The sequence below is a fragment of the Vombatus ursinus genome, unplaced genomic scaffold (assembly GCF_900497805.2).
Source record: "Vombatus ursinus unplaced genomic scaffold, bare-nosed wombat genome assembly UNPS02014821.1, whole genome shotgun sequence".
In the NCBI taxonomy this organism is placed as follows: domain Eukaryota; kingdom Metazoa; phylum Chordata; class Mammalia; order Diprotodontia; family Vombatidae; genus Vombatus; species Vombatus ursinus.
The window spans coordinates 44,556,254-44,579,688 of NW_020954599.1; the positions used below are offsets into that span (position 1 = coordinate 44,556,254).

The 23,435-nt window shown below is 37.4% G+C and overlaps 2 protein-coding genes across 9 annotated transcripts in view; one reads left to right on the forward strand and one right to left on the reverse strand.

The window, feature by feature from the left end:
• Positions 1-18,313, reverse strand: part of CEP44 (centrosomal protein 44) — a 57,892-nt gene extending 39,579 nt beyond the window's left edge. For 6 of the 8 annotated variants that reach the window (XR_003566906.1, XR_003566905.1, XM_027837480.1 and 3 more), the window contains exons 1-3: positions 18,240-18,313; positions 12,379-12,481; positions 8,168-8,315 (exon numbers count right to left, since the gene is read on the reverse strand). Coding sequence is in view for 6 of the 8 variants with exons in the window: in XM_027837480.1 (XP_027693281.1) it covers positions 8,168-8,315; positions 12,379-12,467 (237 nt within the window). In the remaining 2 variants the exon portion in view is untranslated. The other 2 variants (XM_027837479.1, XM_027837478.1) reach the window with 2 other exon arrangements.
• Positions 18,314-18,413: 100 nt separating this feature from the next.
• Positions 18,414-23,435, forward strand: part of FBXO8 (F-box protein 8) — a 61,574-nt gene continuing 56,552 nt past the window's right edge. The window contains exon 1 of the mRNA XM_027837598.1: positions 18,414-18,966. The gene's annotated coding sequence lies outside the window, so the exon portion shown is untranslated. The remainder of the gene's footprint in view (positions 18,967-23,435) is intronic.

The following is a 23,435-nucleotide window of genomic DNA, read 5'->3' on the forward strand; positions in this document are numbered from 1 at the left end:
CACAGAAATCAAACTAATTATATACTTTGCAACCAAAGGCGGAGAAGCTTTATACAGTCAGTTAAAACAAGACTTAACTTAGAGCTGACTGTGACTCAGATCATGAATTTATCACTGCAAAATTCTGACTTGAAAGGACAGTAAATTATCAGAACACATAGTTATGACCTAAATAACATCACTTATGAATATGAAGTAGAGGGGATGAACATATTTAAGGGATTAGATCTGGTAGATAGAGTGCCCAAAGAACAATGGACAGAGATTTGCAATACTATACAGCAGGCAGCAACAGAAAACATTCCAAAGAAAAAAAAGGGCAAGAAAGCAAAATGGCTGCCTGATGAGGCTTTACAAGTAGCAGAAGAAAGATAGAAAGGGAAAGTAAAAGGAGAAAGGGAGATATCCAACTGAATGCAGAATTTCAGAGACTAAGAAGGAAAGATAAGGTTTTCTTCAATGAACAATGCAAAAAAATAGAAGAAAACAATAGAATGGAAAAGACGAGAGATCTCTTCAAGAAAATAAGAGGTATCAAGGAAAAGTTTCATGCAAAAATGGGCATGACAAAAGACAAAAATTGTAGGGATTTAACAGAAGCAGAAGAGATTAAGAAGATGGTGAAAGAATATACCAAAGAACTATATAAGAAAGAACTCAACACCAATAACCACAATCGTGTGTATGAAGGTAGAGACAGACATCCTGGAGAATGAAGTCAAGTGGGCCTCAGGAAGCATTGTTAACAGTAAGGCAAGTGGAAGTAATGTAATTCCAGGTGAGCTATTTAAAACCCTAAAACATATAATGTTAAAATTCTGCACTCAATATGCCAGCAATTTGAAAAAGTGGCCCACAGATTGGAATGGAAAAGATCAGTTTACATCCTAATCCTAACGAAGGGCAATGCCAAGGAATGTTCAAATCACTAAACAATCATATTCATTTCACATACCAGCAAGATTATGCTTAAGATTCTGCAAGCTAGGCTTCAGCAATATACGAACCAAGAATTACCAGAAGAACAGGCTGGTTTTTGAAGAGCCAGAGAAACTAGAGACCAAATTGCCAACATTCACCGCGTTATGCAGAAAGCAAGGGAGTTCCAGAAAAACATCTACTTCTGCTTCATTGACTACACTAAAGCCTCTGACTGTGTACAACACAACAAAATGTGGCAAGTCCTCAAAGAGATGGCAATACCAGATCATCCTACTTGTCTCCTGAGGAACTTGTATGCAGGCCAAGAAGCAACAGGCAGAAACAAACATGGATCAATTGATTGGTTTAAGACTGGAAAAGGAAGTGTGACAAGCCTGTGTACTGTCACCTTTAACTTATATGCAGAGCACATCATGCAAAATGCCTGGCTGAATGAATCAAAAGCTGGAATCAAAGTTGCCAGAAGAAATAACAACAATCTCTGATATGCAGACAATACCACTCTAATGGCAGAAAGTGAAGAATAATTAAGAAGTCTCTTGATAAGGGTGAAAGAGGGGAGTGTCAAAGCTGAAGCTTAACATCAAAAAAACTAAGATCCTGGCAACTGATTCTATCACTTCCTGGAAAACAGAGGGAGAAAAAATGAAAGTATTGTCAGATTTTATATTCTTGGGCTCAAAGATCATTGTAGACTGAGACTGCAGCTATGAAATTAAAAGATGCTTGCTTCTTGAAAGGAAAGTTAGGGCAAATTTGGACAGCATACTAAAAAGCAGAGACATCACCTTAACAACAAAGGTCCATATAGTCAAGGCTATGATTTTTCCAGTAGCAAGGTGTAGCTGTGAGATTTGGGACTATAAGGAAAGCTGAATGCTGCAGAATTGACACTTTCAAACTGTGGTGCCGAAGGAGACTTCTGAGAACAAGGAGGTCAAATCAGTTAATACTTCAAAAAATTTAATTCAGGCTTTTCACTGGAAGGTCAAATTCTGAAGCTGAAGCTTAAGCTTTGGCCACAAAATGAGAAGATGGAACTCACTGGAAAAGACCTTCATGTTGGGAAAGACTGAAGGCAAAATGAAAAGGGGATGGCAGAGGATGAGACTGATAGTATCACAGAAACAAAGAACATGAACTTGGATAAACTGTGAGAAACAGTGGAGGACAGAAGTGCTTCTTGTGCTATGGTCCATGATGTCATGAAGACTCGGGCATGACTGAACAACAACAATGACAATGGCTTTTTCAATCATCTATTCATTCACACTGACTTAACAGAGTTTCTCTACCTGCTCATCTTCTGCAACAAATACAGGCACATAACCTGTAATTATCGCCAAAATGGTCATTTAGACTCTGATCATTATATATCAATATCTATCTACACATATATATGGATAGATAGATATATCACCGTATATCATAACAATGCAAAAAAATTTGATCAAGTGTTCCATGAAATATTTCCTCTTGTTTTTGGGAAAACAATGAAACCAATTACATGGCTTGTCTTTCCAAGGAAAACTTGTAAGACCCCTTTCCATTTTTCTCAAATATCTCTCTTGCTTTCACTACAGTGGAAATGTCAACACTGATATAGTTCAGTTCAATGTTTCAACTGATTGGTCACAGGATAAGCATTTGATATATGGAATCTCAATGGTTTAATCAATGTTTATAGATATTATAAAAGGGGGGAAGAACAGATATGTGTGCGGAAAACCGATTTACACAGTTTGGCTGGAGCATAGTTTTTAGAGGGAAGAGTAATAGGAGAAGTAGCAGCGATAATGTAGAAGCTTCCAATGTTAGGCTAAGGAGCATGAACTCTATTGGGCACCACAGAAAAACTAAAAAAACTCACTATTCATATGTAACGATTTAAAGATGCTTGGTAAGCTAGGACTACCTAAGCTTTCTTTACTGCATATCATCCTGAGGATTAAAAAGCAATTTAACCCAATATAACAAAAATAATACTACCAAAGATAATGCTATACCAATCAAACTATCAAAGGGATACTTTATAAAACTCACGAAAATAATAAAATTCATTTGGAAGAAAAAGAGAGCTAGGAAATAATGAGAAAACGTAGGAATGAGACATGAATAGCACTTCCCAAACCTACTAAGCTGAATTTCTCTATAGAATTTAGTTTAAAACATACTACTTATCTTTCTATTTGAACATTCTTCAAATCCACTCTTCCTAAATCCTCTCATTTCCACTTCAACATCCAATGAGAGTGAGAATTAGGTCCCTGTTACTGATAAAGCAGATGCAGAATACCATTTCTTTTCACCTCTTGATGAATGAACTAGCAACTCTATTTTGGGCAGAGATACTTTCAACAAACATTTGGATAATTAAAACACACCATCACTATATTGTGCTTTTGTGCCTAACTTGATACCAGTTTCCTAAACTTCTTATCTAATGTCTCTTCCTGTCCTGGTAGTTTGCTGTTCCTGTTTGTCCTTCATTCTTGAAGAGGACCATGATGTCAGGCAGATGATGTCATGACGTGCAAGTGAACTGGATTTAAGTGAGAGAAGGCTGTGCAAAAGTCACCAGTCTCACTTTCACTTCCAGAGCCATCTGGGTCCAGTGGCCAGATATGGGTCAGAAAAACTAGAAATAGCCCAGGATGCAGTGGGGAACCTTAGCCTTTTCATGCTAAGGTCTTTAACAGGTCTCAGTTTAACTGAACTAACGCCTATTCAATGATTAAGGCTTAATAAGAAATGAGACAAAGAACAGCTTTAAAAAAAAAAAGTGGTCTACTGTACACACTCCAACAACAATTCTGTTGCTGTTTCTGCCTCTACTTATCAATCAGTCAATCAATAAGTATATATTATTAAGTACCTATTATGTCTCACACACTATGTTAGGAACTGGAGATACAAAGACAAAAGTGAAACTTGCTGCCTGCAAAGGGCTTATATCCTCTTGAAGGAAACAACATGTATATAATTAGGTATGTACAAAATTAAAACAAAATAATTTTGTGAGGAGGACATTAGAAGCTGGGGAAAATCAGGAAGTTTAAAGGTAGAACTTAAGCTGAGAGACAAACAAGGACTTTTAAGAAGCGAAAATGATGAGGCAGTGTATTCCAGTGCAAGGCATGGAGATGAGAGATGGCATACTGTGCATAAGAAGCTGCAAGTCTGGACTGCAGAGTACAAGAGGGAGAGTAATGTATAAGCCTGGAAGTATAGGTTAAGGTAAGACTGTGAATGATTTTCATAACCAAACTTAAACAGTAGAGTTTATATTTGTTCCTATATGTGACTGGAAGCCACTGGAGTTTATTAACTAGAGGAAATGTCATGATTACACATGAGCATTGGGAAAATTACTTTGGCAGCTATATGGATGATGGAATGGCACAGAGAAAGACCTGAGGCAAGGAAGCTTAATTAGGGGGCTACTGTAGTAGACCAGGCAAAAATTAAGAATAGGGGTCTGACTAAAGGGTTGGCTACATGAGAAGAGAGGGAGGGATACATGAGAGAGATGGTGAGTGTCAACTGACTGGATATAAATGACTGACATCAACAGCCGAGTAATCTGGAAGGACAGTAGCTAATTTTGGAATCTGTGACATAGTTGGAAGCTTTAAAATTGTTCTAAGGGAGATGGCCACTGAGTCACTAGATCATACGATAACCTACTATTTCCAAGTCATTCCATCTTAATGGTGCTACACCCTTATGTGTAGTAACACTTATGTGTTCAACAGTTCCATCAAAACACCTTTTAAAGTCTTCTCTATATTTTTTGTGAACTCCTTCTGGAGGTATTGGTAAGATCATATTCTACTAAACAGTTAACTAGACAAAGCAGTTTTGGCACTTACTGTATTCCAGGCACTGTTTTTTTTAGGCAATTGGGATTAAGTGACTTGCCCAAAGTCACAAAGCCAGTAAGTTACAAGTGTTTGGTCTGAGGCCGGATTTGAACTCAGGTCCTCCTGACTTCAGGGCCGGTGTTCTATTCACTGTGCCACCTAGCCACCCCCCCTCCCCCCAGGTACTGTTTTATTCAAGGAATTTGTATTCTAATAGGGGAGAACAAAACATAAAAGAGGATACAGAAAGGGGAAGGTGGAGAAGGGTAGAAGTCCTGAGAGTAAGCTGAGTGGGAATAAAGTTAGCAAGTTTAGGACCTGTCAAGAAATGGCAGTGTGAGCTAGGAATCAAGAGAGCAGGATCCTTGTAGCCGAGAAGATCTGAGGCTCTGGTACCTCTATGCATGTGTTCCTGCACATAAATGAGGAAGGAAGGAAGAGGTGAGGGTGAAGGAACCCTGAGTTCGGCTTTGGACACAATATATTTGAGCTGCTTTTGGAATGTCTATTTTGAAAGGTCCAATCGATAACCATAATGGACTACCACTCAGGAGAAAGATGAGTTTGGGGTATATAAATTTGGTATTTATTTGCATAGAGATAATTAAATCAATAGAAGGAGATGAGGTTATTAAGTGAGAGTGTCCTGAGAGATGAGAAGAGGGTCCAATACACAAAGTCTTACAATATGACATATAAGGGATATGAAATGTATAATGAAGCAGCAGAGGAGATCGAGAAGTCTTCAACCAAATATTCTGTGTAATGTTTCCCCATTCCGGTTCCTTCATTTCCTTGCATGAACAGAACTTTTTTATAATTGAGTATATGCTTTATACTGCTGCTAAAGTGATTTTCCTCAAGCTCATTTCCTATTTAATAAATTCTATCGGCTTTACACCACTTCCAAAATAAAATAAAAACCTCTTTTGTCTTTTAAAGCTCTTCACAACCTGGCCCCAACCTATATTTCCAAGCTTATTGTACATTACTCATCCCCTTGCACCCAAAGATCCAAACTAGTCTTCTCTCTGCTCTTCACACATAATATTCTACTTCTTGATTACATGCCTCTGCAATGGTTCTCCCTGATACTTGAAAGTATTCTCTCCTTACCCCTACCTCACAGAATCTCTCTTTTCCCTTCAAAACATCACCCAAGCACCATACACGAAACCTTTCCAGGAAAGGACAACTGCTAGTGTCCTTCCTCTCAAACTACTCTGAATGTATTTACATTTATTTTATTTATATTTACATAGAATATACTTATATAAGGCCTTACTGTCACCCCTGTTAGAACGTTAGCTCCTTCAGAGTAAGAATTGTTTCATTTACTGTATTTGTATCTTCTTCAGCGTCTAGCACAGCACCTGACAGAAAGTAGGTGCTTAATAAATACCTGTCTATTGATTTATATACACTATCATTCTACTTTATCCTGCTTCTTCTGAATAAGGTATAGTCTCTCACAGTCAAATTCTAGCCACAGATCCATCACACAAAGTCTCAATAATACTTATTCATCTCAATAATACTTATTCATCTCCCAACTTTAGCTTGTTTCTCCCAAAATCTAATGAAAACTTTCCAACTTACCCATTTCTGTTTGGGACATCACCATCCTTCAAATCACCTAACCTCAAAATCTTCAAGTCAGCTTTGACTCTTTCCTTTTCTACAGACGTCACTTTCAATCAGATGATAATTCCTATAGATTCCAACTAAAAAAATCTCTAATTCCATTTCTCCACTCACAACCCTTGTAATGGCCCTCTTCATTCCCTGCATCATTGTACAGCCATCTAAACTAAACTCCCTGACTCCAAACTCTACATTCCCCAATCTAGCCTCCAAAAGTCTCCCAAAATCATCTTCCTATCTCACTAATGCACAAGTTTGACCACTGTCACCCTCCTACACAAGAACGTTCAGTGACTCCCTGCTATTTATAGGATAAAATACAAACTTCTTCACCTGGCATGGGAGGTCTTCCACAATCTGGGTTTCCTTTATCTTTGCAAGCTCATTTTAACAACACTATAACATAAAGACTTTAATTTCCAATAAAATTTGAATGTTCACTTGCATTCTTGTTATGTATCCACACAGGCTACCATAAGGAGACTGAGAAGAAAGAGTGTTACATAAGTAAAGCTACTCTTAGAACTGAAAGGAAAACTTGTTAGAGAGATCTTGGCTACAAGAGAGGCAGAGAGATTAGATGGGAGGGTGGAGGGAAATATATCATAGTAAACAGGTTGCTAGTACACAGCAAATGGTGAAGAATGATCGAGCTTAGCCTTGGTATCAAGTGAGACATCCACTGAACATATTAAGTCAGCAGACATCCATTGAACATATTAAGTTACATGGCATGAGAAGACTGTGAAAAACAATAGTAGTATTTGGGAGGGAAAGATTGAGTACTATCAAGTAAAAGTCTGATAAATTTAATTTTATGTGGATCAATGACTCCAGAGATTATAAATAAGCAAAAACATAAGTTTAAAATTTTTTGATGACTAATTTGGATTATTTTAAATTAACTACTCTAATGACAAAAAATTGGAACTTTCTACACTAGTAAGTGACATGGAATAGACATAAAGAGACGTGGGTTATTAGTTCTTCTAACTGGTCATATGACTTCAGGCAAGTCCCTTAAATTTTTCTGAGTCTTACTTACTTTCTTTTTTTTTTTTCCAAGGCAATTGGGGTTAAGTGACTTGCCCAGGGTGACACAGCTAGTAAGTGTCAAGTGTTTGGTCTGAGGACGGATTTGAACTCAAGTCCTCCTGACTTCAGGGTTGGTGCTTTATCCACTGTGCCACCTAGCTGCCCCCTGAGTCTTACTTTCTTCTGTAGATGATAACTACAAAACACTTAAGGTTTCTTTCAGGAACAACTCTAAAAATTGACACTGAGTTTTGTTTGATGATTTGTCAAAAGTATTCTAGTACTAAGACATTTAAATTTTACGGCAGTTTTTTTTTTAAATCATACCTAGGAAACCAAGTTAATTCAGATGTTCCTTTACATGTGTTACAAAAGATAAACATTTATTTAACTCAAGATACACTGATCTAGAGACTTCAATGAATGCAGTCACATCTCTTACCTCTATCCAAATGTCACATTGCTTTTAGGCCGACAAGAGACATACACTTAAAAACTTCCATGGAGTGTCATTTTATTTCAAAATATGCTACTGAAAAATCTGGTATTTTACACCCTGTTATTCAAACCAATTAGCTACTGCTAAAATCACAGGACAGACTTATCCCAACAGTCCAATGCAAATATAAACCTCACTTTAATGAGTAATTTAATAGTTTCTTGCTTTATAATATTTACAATACCTTATAGACAGAATCAATGAATCGATAATCATTCTTTGCTGTGAGTTCTGTATTGGAGATGACCAAAAATTCCGCCACATAAGTTGAATATGAAGTCAGGGAATGGCTGATAATAGGCAAATATGCTGCAGGATCTCCTTTTACTAAACTGTTGGAAAGGGAAAAAAGCGTGTTTTAATGATTCCACAAAATTAGACCTTCAAAATTTTGTTACCATTTTCCTCTTTAAAAATGCTACCATCACCCGAGGTGGTGGCGAACACTTTTAATCCCTGCTACTGCTTGGTGCTCTAGTACGGCTGAAGTCAATCAAACACCAATGTCAGGAGCTCCAGGAGCAGAGAGATAATAGGTAGCTTAAGGAGGGGCAAACTGGCTCAGTTCAGAAATAAAGCAGATCAACGCTTCCATAAGGATCAGCAGTGGGATCAAGCCCATGAGTGCCTACTGTACTTTCTGCCTAAGTAAGATAGGGAGATCAAGTCTCAAAAGAAAAAGAAAAGCTGCCTTGAAATTATTATCTACTCAAAATAAGTTCCACTGTGGAGAACGTTAACTTAGATTAAAAAAGTAACCCAATAAATGTTTGTTATCAACAAAGTTTAAATTAAGTAACTTCCAATAGCTGCTTTAGTATTAAAAATCAAAATTCTAACAAGTATATATGCACCTGAAAAAGTGATATTTCATTTAACATTTACACACACAGGAAAGATGGTGGCTCATTAATTTAAAATAAATAGCCAAACCTCAGAAAATGAAATAGAACTAGCTGAAAAGTAACTAGGTGGGAGAGGGAAGGCTGCAAAGATAAACTTACAAGTAAATTACATTAAACATATAAAGAATTAGTAATATAATACATATTATACACAAATTATTCTAAGAAAATTGAGGAAAAAAACTACATCACACTCCCTTTGAGACAAATATAATACTACTTTGTAGTAGGATGAAGCAAAGAAAGAGAATTATAAATCAATATCACTAATAAAACACTAATTCAAAATTTTAAGTAAAATCCTAACAGAAAGACTATATAATATATCAAAAGATGAGTCTTTACGACCAAGATTTTATAACCTGAGAGGGAAGAACAATTCAACATTAGAACAATAAGCAATCATGTTAAAAACAGAAACACTCCAAATCACATTATATCAATATATTATAAAAAAAATTAGACAAAATACAGCATTCATTTATGCCCAAAAAGAAAAACTTACAAAGAATTAGTACAGAGAGGTAATTTTAATATGCTAAAATGTAAATATCTAAAAGATTAACTTGCAAAGAAGCCTTCCCAATAAACTCCAAAGATTCAAAAATACTGCGCTGATAATGACATAATTCTAGAAACACTAGCAGTAGAAGAGAAAAATTATCCCTATTTGTTTTCAATTCAGTGGTTTTAGTAGAAAACTCTATAGAACCAGTAAAGAAGGTTACTGAAATAATTAATAGCTTCAATAAAGTTGCAGGATACAAAATAAATCTATAAAAATTAATAGTATTTTTATACAGTAATAATAACTTTCAGGAGGAAATAGCAAGGGATATTCCATTCAAAATGACTTACATGAAATATATGATCTACTAACCATGGATCTGTATACATTTAGATAAATACAATTACAAAACATTCTTTAAAGAAATAAAGAACTCCTTAAAGTTTGAGGGGTATTCATTGGTTACATAAGTGTCAACACAATAAATATTATTTACCTGACAGGAAAATAATAATTTACCTAAATAAATTTACAGATTTGCACTATACCAACAGAACTACTAAAAAGATACTTTGAAGAGCTAAATAAGAGAAGAAAATTTATTTGGAGAAATAAAAGATCTAGAATGTCAAGGGAAATAATGAAAAACAATAGAAATGTAAGGAGAATTGCACTCCTAGACTTCAATTTTTAATATAAAACAGTAATGATCAAAACTACTGGTGGTATGAAAATATTTACAGAAACTTTTTTGTGGCAAAAAATTGGAAATTAAGGGGATGCCCATCAACTGGGGAATGGCTGAACAAGTTGTGGTATATTATTGTGATGGAATACTATTGTGCTATAGGTTTCAGAACATCCCGAGAAAACTTTTTTATGTACAGTTAAGTTGGGCAGAACCAAAAGAATACTGCACACAGTAAAAGCAATACTGTACTATGATCGATTGTGAGTGACTTAGCTATTCTGATCAATATAATGATTCAAGAAAATTCCAAAGGACTTATGATGAAAAATGTTATCCATTTCCAGGGAACTGATGAACTCTGAGTACAAACTAAAGCATAATTTTTTCTTGCTTTAAAAAAAATGCAACATGGCTAATATAGAAACATTTTTGCATGATTTCACATGTATAAATGCTATCACAGTTCTTGTCTTCTTAATGGGTGGGCAAGGGGTGGAAAAGGATGGCAAGAACTCGGGAACTCAGAATTTTAAAAAAAAATGAATACTAAAAATAAATAATAAATTAAGGGAAAACTATTGGGCCGATTTTAAAAAACTGAAAAGTAAATTAAGAGTTGGAAACAAGGCCTAAGTGGCAAATGGCAGGGAAGCATCAATTCAAAAGAACTGTGTAACAGTATAACACTGAACTGATTAACAAGGGGTCAGCATTGGGAGAGGAAAGTAAAGCCAGGAGGAGCCTAGGAAGGACTGAAGAGGGCAGAAACTCAAGGTCACATTGAGGATAAAGAACAGGTTTAGAAGAAGTGAGGCATAGGGACAAAACAGATCAATAAGACATTATGGTCAGATAAAGAAATGGAATGCAATGGATCATAATAATGAGAATACTTAGATTAACAAGAGGAAATTCCAAATTGAACAAAAGAGTCAAGTGGTCAGGAAAACTAGTAACAGAAAGGGGCAGCTATATGGCATAGTGGATAGAGCACCGGCCCTAAAGTCAGAAACTGAGTTCAAATCTGGCCTCAATCCAAACACTTGACACTTACTAGCTCTGTGACCCTGGGCAAGTCACTCAACCCCAACTGCCTAGAAAAAAAAAAAGTAAAAGAAAATAATCCACATCACTAAGAACAGCAAACATGAAAATTAAAACATCCTTGAAATTTTACTTCACACCCACACCCATCAAATCAGCAAAGATGATAAAAGATGGAAAGAGTTAAAATTATGGGGAAGATGGACATGGCAATACATTGTTGGTGCAACTATCAAACGGTCTAATTGTTCTGGAAAACAATCTGGAATTTTTATAGAAATGATGACAAACTGCTCATACCCTTTGACCTGGCAATGCTTCCAAAAAGTAAAAAGACAGACAGATCCCAAAGATAACAAAATTTTCAGAGCAGAACTTTTTATTATAGCAAAATAACTGGAAAAAAAAAAGAACCTATTGAATGGAGAATGGCTGAACAAATTAAAGTATATTAAAGTAAATGAACTACTGTGCTATAATAATAAACAACAAATAAGAGGAATCTGGAGAAATCTGGAAAGTGCATGAACTGAGAGACAGAAGCAAGCAGAATCAAGAAAAAATATACACAATGACTATAATAATAGATATTAAAATACCACTAAAAGGCAGTCAAATTCAGATTCACTGCAGCCTTGGCCTTGGAGAATAGATGATGATACACAGTAAACTCCTCTTAGTAAAGAGGTAGAGAGACTGACTGTTACACGTGCAGAATACTGCATATACTGTTAGACCAAATTATCACATAAGTTGATTTTGCTTAACTGTTTTTGTTTGTCAAAGGAATGGTTCAACAGGAAGAAAGGTACTTGGGATCAATAACTGTCTAATTTAGATGGTTTATTTGTGAAAGGTGAGAGGATGAAAGGAAAGCAAGGACTAGCTTAGATGAGTTTATAAAAAGCTCATCTACATCTATCACTCTCAAATATGCATGAGAAAAAAATACAATGAAATAAAATTTGTTTTTGTAATCTGCACAAAACTTTGCTAATTAACAAGACATTTCAAGTTCTTAAAGTCCTATATATAATTAGTAAAAAATACAAGTGTTCCTATAACTCCACAAATTTTGAAATGCATACATTGACTTTATCAAGATCAATTTAAATAGTATCCATACAGTAGTATTTTTCTTCAATGAATCCACTCTTCTTACAGAAGTCAATTTTTCTAAAAACTATTTCATCTACTGAAATTATAACTTTAAAACAAATTGAGTCAGGTACTTCACTGTAACTTACCCTGAATAATCAACCTCTCTAGGATAACCAAGCAATCGAATTCCTTGTTCTAGATTTCGTAAGCTTCTTTTTAAATCACCAGTTGCCATGATGGAATTTTCACCTTTAAAAAAAAGGGGGAAAAAAGCAATTGTAAATGTTTGGACTTCCAATGAACTTTCCAGAAGTACTTTGATTTATACTTTATAGCACTTAACACAATAAGCTAATTACCATTTTATGTTTATTTCCTTTACTAGTTTATAAATCTTTCTAAATTTGTGGCAATTGTTTTATGTTAAGTCATTGCTATAGCTCTGCCAATACCTAATACAGGAGATACTGACAAATATTCATTGAGAATTAAATGAATAAGATTCTTAGTTTTTATTTAGACTTAACACTGGAAATTCATGTTGCCAATAACAAAGCTCAAAATAAAAGAGGTCTATCAACTAAGGAACACAAAATACACTAAGTAGTTTATTTTATAGCTCTATAGCATCCATAAAGAAATGAGACAAAAAAAATTACTTCTTGTAATTTATGAAACATAGCAAAACCTAATTTATTCAGACAATGATACTTTAAAGACGCAAAGTAAAAAGCTGCTTAATAGCCATCCTTGTAAATCTACTTCAATAATCATAACCTGCAATTAAAAATATTGTCTTTATAGACCAATTTATATTGGTGGTTTTAAGATATAGTTTCATCTTTCTAGTATAAAGGATCCTCTCAGACATCTTATGAAACAGAAAGAAATGAAGAAATTTTTATTAAGCACTTATTACATGCCAAGCACTGAGGATACAAACAGAGAAATGAGACGATTCTTACTCTAAAAGAGTTCACATTCTAATTAGAGGAGACAACATACATAGGAGGATTCAGGGGAAGGGCAGATGATAAAGCCATCGAGTGTGAAGGCCTTGCACAACAGCAAGACAGATGATATGATCCAATAGAAGGACCTTACTGCCCAGTGAGATGGCTTATGAGTAAGGCCTGACAGTCTTCCACCTTACCAGAAAGATTATAGCTGATGGTCCTCTGCTCATCCAAGTGGTGAGTAGCCATGTCCAGCCTAAAGCCAAGGACCTTGAAAGGGTCTGGCACATGACCTTTGAGAAGGAGGAGATCCTGGTAAAAACTGAGCAGCAAGGAAGCAGGGGCATTGTTAAAGGGTCCCTCAAGGTAACCTCTGAAATGCAGAGCCTGGTAGGAGGATATGGGCAGTGTCTAGCTAAGGCCCTTGGGGGTAAGGACTATTTACTTAGCATTAATTACTATTAATTTCTTAACAATTCCTTTTTATAGAGAATGCAAAAATACACAACTCTAGAGTGACTCATTAAAGAGGTTCTACTTCATTTTAGATTAAATCATGTTTTTAAATTCCTAACATATGTAGGATAAGTCGAATAAACAACAGGCCTACAAAGGCGGAGTTGGTTCTGTCCTCTAATACCAGGGTTATCAAAAAAATTCCACTACATTTTTTGATAGGATGAGTCCAAAAGTGATAACTTATGCCAATGGGTCAAGTAATATCTCTGTGCAGATCACAACCCAACCACATCTTATCTACTGGGATTTTTGTCCATGTTATTATCTCATTAATCCTTAGAAGAAAATCAACTCCATCTGCTAGGAGGTCTTATTCTAGGTCTTTTTTACATTTTATAGGTACCAGTGAAGGACTTGGGCTGCCCACTTATTACCTATAACTCTTGCTATATAAACATTTATGTCCTCAGTAACATCCCTTAGTCCACCTTCATGCACTAGGTGATTATTAAAAATATGGTGAAGCTTACTTGGACTCATCCAGTCTCCAGTGCCCTGTGGGTCACCTCTAATTTTAACTGTCCAAAGTGTGGTGCTCTAAGATTCCCTACCAAACAGCATCATGTCTGTCAGATCATGTCACTTCCCTGCTCCATCTCCAATGGCTCCCTATTACTAGTACCTCAAGGGTCAAACACTAACTCCTTTCTTTGGCATCTAAAACCCTCCACAATCTGGCTCCAGCAATACCTTTCCAACACACCTTCCTAGAATAAAGCTCGAGGTACGATGGATGGAGTGCTGGGCTTGGAGTCAGGAAGATCTAATTTCTAATCTGGCCTTAGACATGTGAATAGCTGTGTGACCTTGGGAGAGTCACATAACCTGTTTGCCTCAGTTTCCTCAACTATAGAATGGAGTCAATAAGAGCACTTACCTCCCAGAGTTGTTGTGAGAATCAAATGAGATGTTTGTAAAGTGCTTAGCACAGTGACTGGCACATAGTAGGCATAGTGTCCTTTTTAAAAATATAAATGCTTATTCTCATTCCCCCTACCCTCCTTCCTGTATATTACTCCCCTTTACACACTCTATAGGCTAGCTAGACTAACTTTCTTGCTGTTTCTCACACATAAGACTTCATCACTCGTCCATGACTTTGAACAGTTTGGTTCCCATGCCTGAAAAACAAAGTTTCCTCATCTCCACATCATAGAATCCCTTTAATACTCAAGTACTTCTTTTTACATGAGGCCTTTCCTGACCCCCTTCCCCAATTATTCCCCAATATTTATTTCGAATACACTTAAGTACATGTTGTCTCTTTGGTCAGAATGTAAAGTTCTTTGAGGGCAATTACTGTTTCACTTCTGCCTTTGTGTCCATAGTGTCTAGGACACTGGAAATGCTTCATAAATGTTTGCTTAAGTGAAAAAGATTAGAATCAAGTATTTGTGAACTTCCCAAATACTAGAGGCATCTAGGGGCCCCAATGGATAGAGAATTGGACCTGAGGATAGAAAGATCTAAGTTCAAATTCAGCCTTAGGCACTGACCAGCTGTGTGACCCTGAACAAGTCACATAACCTGTCTGCCTTGGTTTCTTCATCTATAAAATCAGATAACAACAGCTACCTTTCACAGGGTTGTTGTGAAGGTCAAATAAGACATTTATAAAGTGATCTGCAAACCTTAAGGTGCAATAGTCATTACTATTATTATTCCCACATAAAATCCAGTCCAATCTCTTCCTCTTGTTCAATTCTGAGTTCAACTTATCGTCCATTCATAGTTGCTATTAGTATTGATACATCAACTCAATGGATTGGCCATTCAATTGCATGTCATAGTCCAGCTGATATTTTCCATCCATTTGGTTTTTCCTGTCAGCCTGTTAGGCTCTTTTGGATAATCAGATATCACCATATAATGTTCTGGGATTCAATATGATCTGCAAAGAGGAATACCTGGTGGACCTCACTCTCTGTAGGAAATCTCACTTCTATTTGGACCCTGCCTAGAACAACTTTGATGACAAAGGCAAACACTTTTGGCAAGCATATCCTCCTGCTTTATGCCTTCATGCTAATAATCATAAGGTTACTGAACATTATGGTTACATAAAGGAATTGTTTATCATTTTAACCTAAACATGAGAGACTCCTTATTGGTGATGAGCCTTTCAGGTACTGTTTTGTGTTACCAAAAAAAATCCTTTTTAAAAATCAACAATATATATAGAAGGGCTGCTAGGTGGCACAGTGGATAGAGTGCCAGGCCTGAAGTCAGAAAAACTTAGCTTTCTGACTTTAAATCTGTCTTCAGACACTTACTAGCTGTGTAATCCTGGGCAAGTCACTTAACCTATTTTCCTCAATTCCTCATCTGTAAAGTGAGCAGGAAAAGGAAATAGCAAACCACTCCAGTATCTTTGCCAAGAAAGCCCCAATGGAGTCACAGAGAGTCAGACAGGACTAAAAAGACTAAAGAACAGGATAAACGTAACAGTGACCTCTTGTATTCTGTGCAGCTTTTCAGGCAACTGTGGAACTGTAAAACTTGGGTATACTACAGAAAAAGCATTTGCAAAAGCCTATCTATTCTATTCTCGTCACATTTTTATTAAGGACAGAGCACACGATTACAGACCTCAAAGGGATCTTAGGTCATCTAGCTCAATCCCCTCAATTTAGAGTTGAGGAGGAACATCATCATCATCAAGGACATGTACAACTAGAAAAAAGATTAAGCAAGTCATAAGGAGAGTAAAAGATAAACATTCTGAATGTTACACTGTTGCCCACAAAAATACTAAAAGAACCAGAAACAGGCTCCTGGTGTTTAGAACTGAAAAGGAACAGAGAACATCAAACCCTCATTTAAAGGTGAAAAAAACCAAAGGCCAGAGAAGTGAAGCACCCTGTCCAATCTGGCCCAGAGTAAATGCAGCCAGTGACCAAGCCCATGACCTCCTCTCGTCCCAAACGCCTAACTCTCCACTAAACCACAAAGCCTCCTTCAGAGACCACTTTCTGGAAGACACAAAAAAGAATAACTCCTAATGACTGGACATAGGATGGATCCAGAAATGGATCCAGGCAATGGCTTTTTTAAAGAAGCCATTTAGGTGCTTTTACAGAACTGTCCAACCTGTGCAGAAATTACTGCTTTCAAAAGACAAAAGAGGAAAAATGGCTTCTAGCTCCATGTTCTTTGTCACTGTCAGCCTGTAAGCCCTTCTCTAAGGGAAGTGGAAGAGATGTATTATAGTAGAGCAAGGCAAAAAACCCAATTTTTTTAATCCATGAATGCCTCAATGACCGCCCCCTTCAAAGCAAGGTTCTTGACAGATGAAAAGAAAGCCTGTAGAAGGAAGAAGTAAGCTTTTTTTCCCCCTCCTAATAATAGGGGAAGAGACAGCCCAGAATACAGCAGCCAGTGCTGTTTAATTCTATCAGTCTTTTTATTTGTATGCGTACAGAGAATTTTTGAAAGGGTAGGAAGGATGTCCTAATTGACTGCTGCAAATAAAATGTAAAGGTTGAGTGAAGGGGAAGGCTTATTGATTCTTGCTTAACTGAAATTCTTAGGAACATTCAATTAAAAATTTGCTCTGAGGAAGAAGAGGATGTCAGTTTTTACAATCAAAACATGTTTGGAAATGCTGTTTCAGTCTAAAAAAAATTTTTCTCCCTGATGATTTAAATGCCAAATGGTGCTTGGTACTCATTTCGAAAGGAAATTTAACTTAAGGAATTTTAGAAATTATTCTCCTTTTACCCACTACCTCCCCCCAAAGGGATAAAACCTTAATATATCCAAAATGAAAGTGGAATTTTTACAAAACGAAATGCCATCAGCTTTAAAAAGAGGAAAACCGGGAAAACACAAGCAGGATATGCGAGCTCAAACATCATGGCATCTGCACTGTCCTGGGGGGGGGGGGGGCCTCATGGCCCAGGTCTCATTTTCCACTTACCCGCCTCCCATGAACAAAACCACCACTGCAGCCTAGCCACGACCTCCGTGCTGTCTTCCAGTTCAGCCCTGGACTCCCTGCTCTGCTACTTACGGTACGACAATGGACCACTCACCACCCCTCTCTGGACCTTCCCCAGACGCTGACCGCTACTCCTTGGACCGCTTTCAGGACGACGGTAAAACGAGGGAGTTGGCCTGGGGGGCCTCGAGAGCCCCTCCCAGCCTTGGATCTGGCTCCTAAGACCTAGGCCGCTCGAGAGGCAAGAAGGAGCTGCTGCATCCAGCAGACGTCGCTGCGGACGCTTGGTGGAGGTGTGACTCTTAAGCGGCGCCCGAGACTCAGTTTCCCCCTCAGTATAACGGAAATGGAAACAATAGCGCTGCTCTCGCACGCAGGTCCTGGGGGGCAAACGGGGCTGGGGAAGCAAAGGCGCGCAGCAAACCACGAATCGGCGAATTATCAGTGTCAGTGGGAAAACCGAAGCGTCCGGCCCTTCGCCCCTGCCCCACCCCCCGACTGGACCGGGAAAGGCGGAGAAGGTAGGCTGGGGTGGGGTGGAGAAAAGGCGGTGCTCTCCCCCGCTCCACTCCCGCTCATCCCCGCGGCTCACCTCCTAAGCCCAGGGAAGCCGTGTCAGAGCCCGCGGAGGCAGCTGCAAGCGAGCGGGCCCGTGCGCGCACTTCAGGACGGCGCCTGCGCCCTTTACGCACTGCGCTGACCGTTTACGACCCTGGCGGGGGGGAGGGGAGGGGATGGCGGGGGGCAGGCCGCGGAGCTCCCCGGGAGGCGTATCGAGCTTAGCTCCTCCTTCATTCTCTACCGCGCTCCGCCGCAGATTCCAAACGGCGCCCGTCAGCGCCCTTCAGGGAGCGTGGAGGGGGTCACCGAAGTTTCCAAACGCCCCGACGTGGTCAGAAGAGGACAACTAAGGCGCGGGTGATTTAGGGGAGTCGCAGGGACCTCGAGGAGCATGATGGGAAGACGACAAGCGTGTGGCGAATCGTGAGGTGGGCGAAACACAGCTCTTTGTCTTCAAAGGGCACGGGAACGTCGTCACTTCCGGCAACAATAGGAAACGTCAAAACTCGGACCGGAGGCGACTTGGGCCGCCGCAGCGGGAGCGGAGCTGAGCCTTGGAGGCGGCGGGAGCTGCGGCCGGTGCGGACACCACCATCGCCACCTCGTTCCTTCTCCCCTCCTCGGCTGAGGCCATAGAGCTCGAACCGGCTTCTCCATGGCCCGGACAACCGTGCCCGGCTGAGCCGCTTTCCACTTGGCTGAAGCCACCTTCCGAAGCTGAGTCGTCGCGGCGGCGGTGGGGATTGCAGGTGGCTCAGGTATAAACTCCAGCACGACTTTGTCCCCCGCCCTCTCCCCCTAGTCTCCCATTCCCCACCCCCACCCTGCGGCCTCTTCCCCTCCCACCCGGAGGCACCCGGTTACATTACCTGCCTGCCTGTGGGCAAAGGCTGACCAACCTGCGTGAGGCGGTGACCAATAGCACTCGTCATCTCCTCGAGTGACGGCGCGTCAGCCAATGACCATGCGGGATTAAGGCGTTGGGGAGGCGGGAAGCTGTAACTGTAGTCCCTGGGGATGGGGTGTCATCCCGGGAAGAGACGAAGGCAGGTCTGTCCTCAGGTAGCGGGAGCACACTCTGTGCCCCAAACCTCCCTGGAACCAAGACCTGGGAGATCTTTCCGGTCTCGTTTTACAGCCTTTATGAATGCCAGCAACACACCCAGCTGGGCAGGGCCCGACCCTCGGACCTTGTCGAGGGAATTACCGCTTTTACACCTGGCGTCTGGATACTTAGACGTAATCTCTTCAATATTTGTTTTAGTGGCAAGATTAGTACTTGCCCTCCGTGACTGGAATGATAGGAATTATCAGATGCTCCAGCACCCATCTTTTAAAATAAAATGTCTGTTTCCTTGCATATTCACTTCATTTTTAAGAAAATGAATTTTATTGATATCTTTAGTGTTTTACATCACCAGAGTTTCTCACAGTAAGTTATCCACCCTTTTCCTCTTCTAGGGCTGTATTCATTTTGAAACAAAAGGCACCTTAAGCTTACGTTAAAGTATTGCTATTGAAATTATGGGTCTAATAGTGCAGTCCTGTCTCCTTTATGAGTGAAATATGAATATTTTTTAAAAATAAAATTGTCTTGATAGATTTTTATGTCGCCTAAATTTTCCCCTGTGCCCCTTAGCCAATTTTAAAGAGCCATACCACAGAGCAGTGTTTTATAAAAAGAAAAAGAGGAAGAGGGGGAAAAAGTACATCAACACATTGACAAAAATCTGAAAATACATGCATTGTTTCACATCTGTTGGAGATGAGGAAGGAGAGCATTCCAGGCATGGGGGACAGAAGGTGAATAGGTCTGGAGTCCCACAGTGGAGTGTCTTTTCATATCTCCTTTGAGACTGTGCTTTTTTTTTTTGTAATTTTTGTTAAATCTTATTTTCAAAGGTTTTTATGTTCTTTCCAGTGAATCATTTCGAGACTTCCAAAGGTTCTTAAGAACTGTTCAACGTTTCATAGTGCTTACATACTTAATTTATTACATGTGCAGAACCTCATGCTTACTAACAATTTATGTTCCTATCAAGTTTTTATAAATAGGTGAAAAGGGTAGCTAGCCCTCCTTTCTATTTCACCAGAAATAATCACCAAGACATTTGTATAAACTCACAGCAGTGGAATTACTAATCCAAGTGTTTAATTGAGTAGGCCATTGTCACTCTAACCCATTACAAATCCTTTAGTTGATTCAGTAGCTATTTTTCAAATGAAGGTGGGGCAAACCAAATGGCTTGTCTTTGGTAAGCGTGAATTATTAGCATTGAATTTTGCAAAGCATTTAGACCTATTTCACTTAATTAGATTATTTTAGTTCAATAATGTTCCAAATGAATGGATGAAGATCATAAAATCTTGAGTCTACTCCCCCAATCCAAAATGATGCCATTGTTTTAAAATGTGTATATTTGCCAGCAAGTTCTCCAAATATTTTTCACATTAGATTGCTGCCTTTGATTCTTAATCATCTAATAACCTCCAGTTATTATCACATTAGGAAATCCAGTATTAAAGAACCAGGGTTGAAATATAGTCTTTTCAGAAGATATAATAGTTACTTAAAATGCTTTTTGAAGATAACCTTAGAGTTTTTGTACATTGCTAGAGATAGAAATAATAGGGATTGCTTGTTTGCTTGTACTAGTTTTTCCCCCGATCTTTTGTCTTAAATATGTAAGACTAGAAACTAAACCTGGTATCTTTTATGCAGGGGTTTAAGGATGTAGACCAGCTATTGTCTTAATGACCATGTTTTACTTTTGTAACAAAGAGGCAAAAATAATAATCCTAATAATTCTTGGCTGTTCTAGTTAAAAATAAATGAGCCCATTAAAAAAATTTATAGACTGTGATAAAATGTAAGTTTTAAGAAAACAGTGATATTGTAAATCTTTGCAAAATTTTAAAAAAATACAAGGTGTGTGCTTTTTAGTAACAAAAACTATTCTTGCAGAACCAGACCTCTAAATTTAATGAGAGCTTTTTTATGTCTTCTATGTACCTCATGACCTCTTGGTACTTAACTGTTTGCCTTTTCTTCTTATAAGACCCCTTGTGGACCTAGACTTCTTTCATTCTTCTGCATTTGTTACCTTTAAGTTTAGGGAGTGAATGGTTATCACTTTTTTTTCTCTGTTCAGTCTGTTCTGGACTACTTTGGTGGTCTCCTATTTTTTAAGGAGAGAAATGAAATGCCTGAAGTAATAACTCCCCACAGAATCCTTTTATTTTCTATTCTTTTAGAATAATCTTAGGGGATCTCATTTAAAGATTATCAAATTAGAGTAATTTCATATCCATTTGCTAAGCTACCAATATTTCAGAAGCTACAGATGTAAAAAAGATATTTTTATGCACTTTTAATAGAATTTACTTTTAATTGGTAATTTTATGGTTATCAATTTCATATTTTTCAAATGGAAATAGCATAAGATTTTCCATAATGTTTTAGAAATATATCTGATGCAGAAAATGGGTTACTTTAAAATGATGCCACCACTTTGACACCAAAGACATGCCACGGTTTAGAATGAGTGCTTTAAGTGAGCCTATTTATAGATTAATCAATGTATGCCAAATATTTAATATTAGTTAAGTGATAGTGGAATGGGTTTGCCCCAGACCAGTTTAGGAAGCAGAATGTTTCATTCATCTTTGAGTAATCTGAATTCTGTACTCATTCTCTCCATTTCACTCTCCAAAAATATCAGACATTTTTAAATTAGTTGCAGTTGTTCCCAAAGCCATGTAATGTATGTGAGCACTTAACAGCTTACATAAACTGACAGAGGACAGTTAGTCACCTTTTCCTATTGCTCATACAAAATAGTAATTTTTAAATGTTTAACTTATTTTAATAATATTTTGATTTAAGAATGCTCCATATCTTATAATACGACTGTAAGAGTTAGAGTACTGTTTAATATGTTATTCATTGATTATTGTAAAATACTCATAGAAGTAATATATAATAAAATTTCTTAGAAACAATAAAACGTGGAATGTTAGGAATATTTATGTTATTGTATGTTAAAATGTATGTTATTACACTTGAAGAAATATGAAAAAACTTAATTTGTCATAAAAAAAACCATGTAATAGCATGCCAAATTCTAAAGTAGAAACTTTTTTTTATGTAGTTATGCTATAATAAACAAAAAATTCCTCTGTAAAATGATTTTAAAGATCATTTGGGCCTTCTACAAATTTAACCATTCACCTGAAGCAGAACACTCAGAAAACTACTCTTTGCATTGTAATGTATACTAAATAATTAATGTTGTAGTAAATTTCTTGGAATTATTTTTTTCAGCCTTCTTTGTATTGCATTTTTGGTGTTAGTTCCATTACAATGGAGCACAAAAGATTAGATTTTACTGTCCTTTGCTTACTTGGTTAAGGAAATCAGGAACCTTAGCCACCAAGTTCATATCAGAAACCATAGCTCTGTTCTAGGCTGATATAGTTCAGGGTGTTTGGTTTTTAAAATGCTTTAGATTGTCTGGGAAATAGTTATTTATTCTAATTTCTTTATAGCTCACTAAGCTTTTAAAAAAGTGAAGTAATTGCATTAAAATTGAATATGGAACATTTCAAGAAATGAGCATAGGCCATTAAACTGGGAAAACATTTTTTCTTTCTTTTTACCCTCCCCAAAACCTCTTAAAGCCCCCTTAAATAGAGTTCATTTATCCAAAGTGTAATATTATCTGGTTTAATTGTTCTACAGTATTTTACAGTTTACAGTATTTTAAAATTTTCAGAATTACATTAACATTTTTTCAAGTAGATAAGGTACAAATAAGTAATATTTCTGAGTTTTAAAGCAAAATTCAGTTTGAGAGTTTATACATTTTTCATTTTTTAGCCAACATACAGTTGATTAAAAATTTTTTTTATAACAAGTACATTCAATGAAAAATAATTTTAAGTTAAAATTTATTCTGATATGTTTTATCTTATTTTTTTTTAGTAGCTAGTCTACTAAAGAATGCTAAAAACCCTGATTTATTCATTACTCTTTCATTACAACATGCATTTATAATACAATGTACATTTAATTCAGGTTGTCATAATTTATGATTTAATACTGTCTATCCCTTGATTTTTACTTAAAATATTATTAATTTAATTTGGAGATAAATGAATTTTACCTTTCTGAGAGCTCAGTTCTAGTCCCAAATCTGCCACGAAAGTAGTTGTGTGACATTAGACA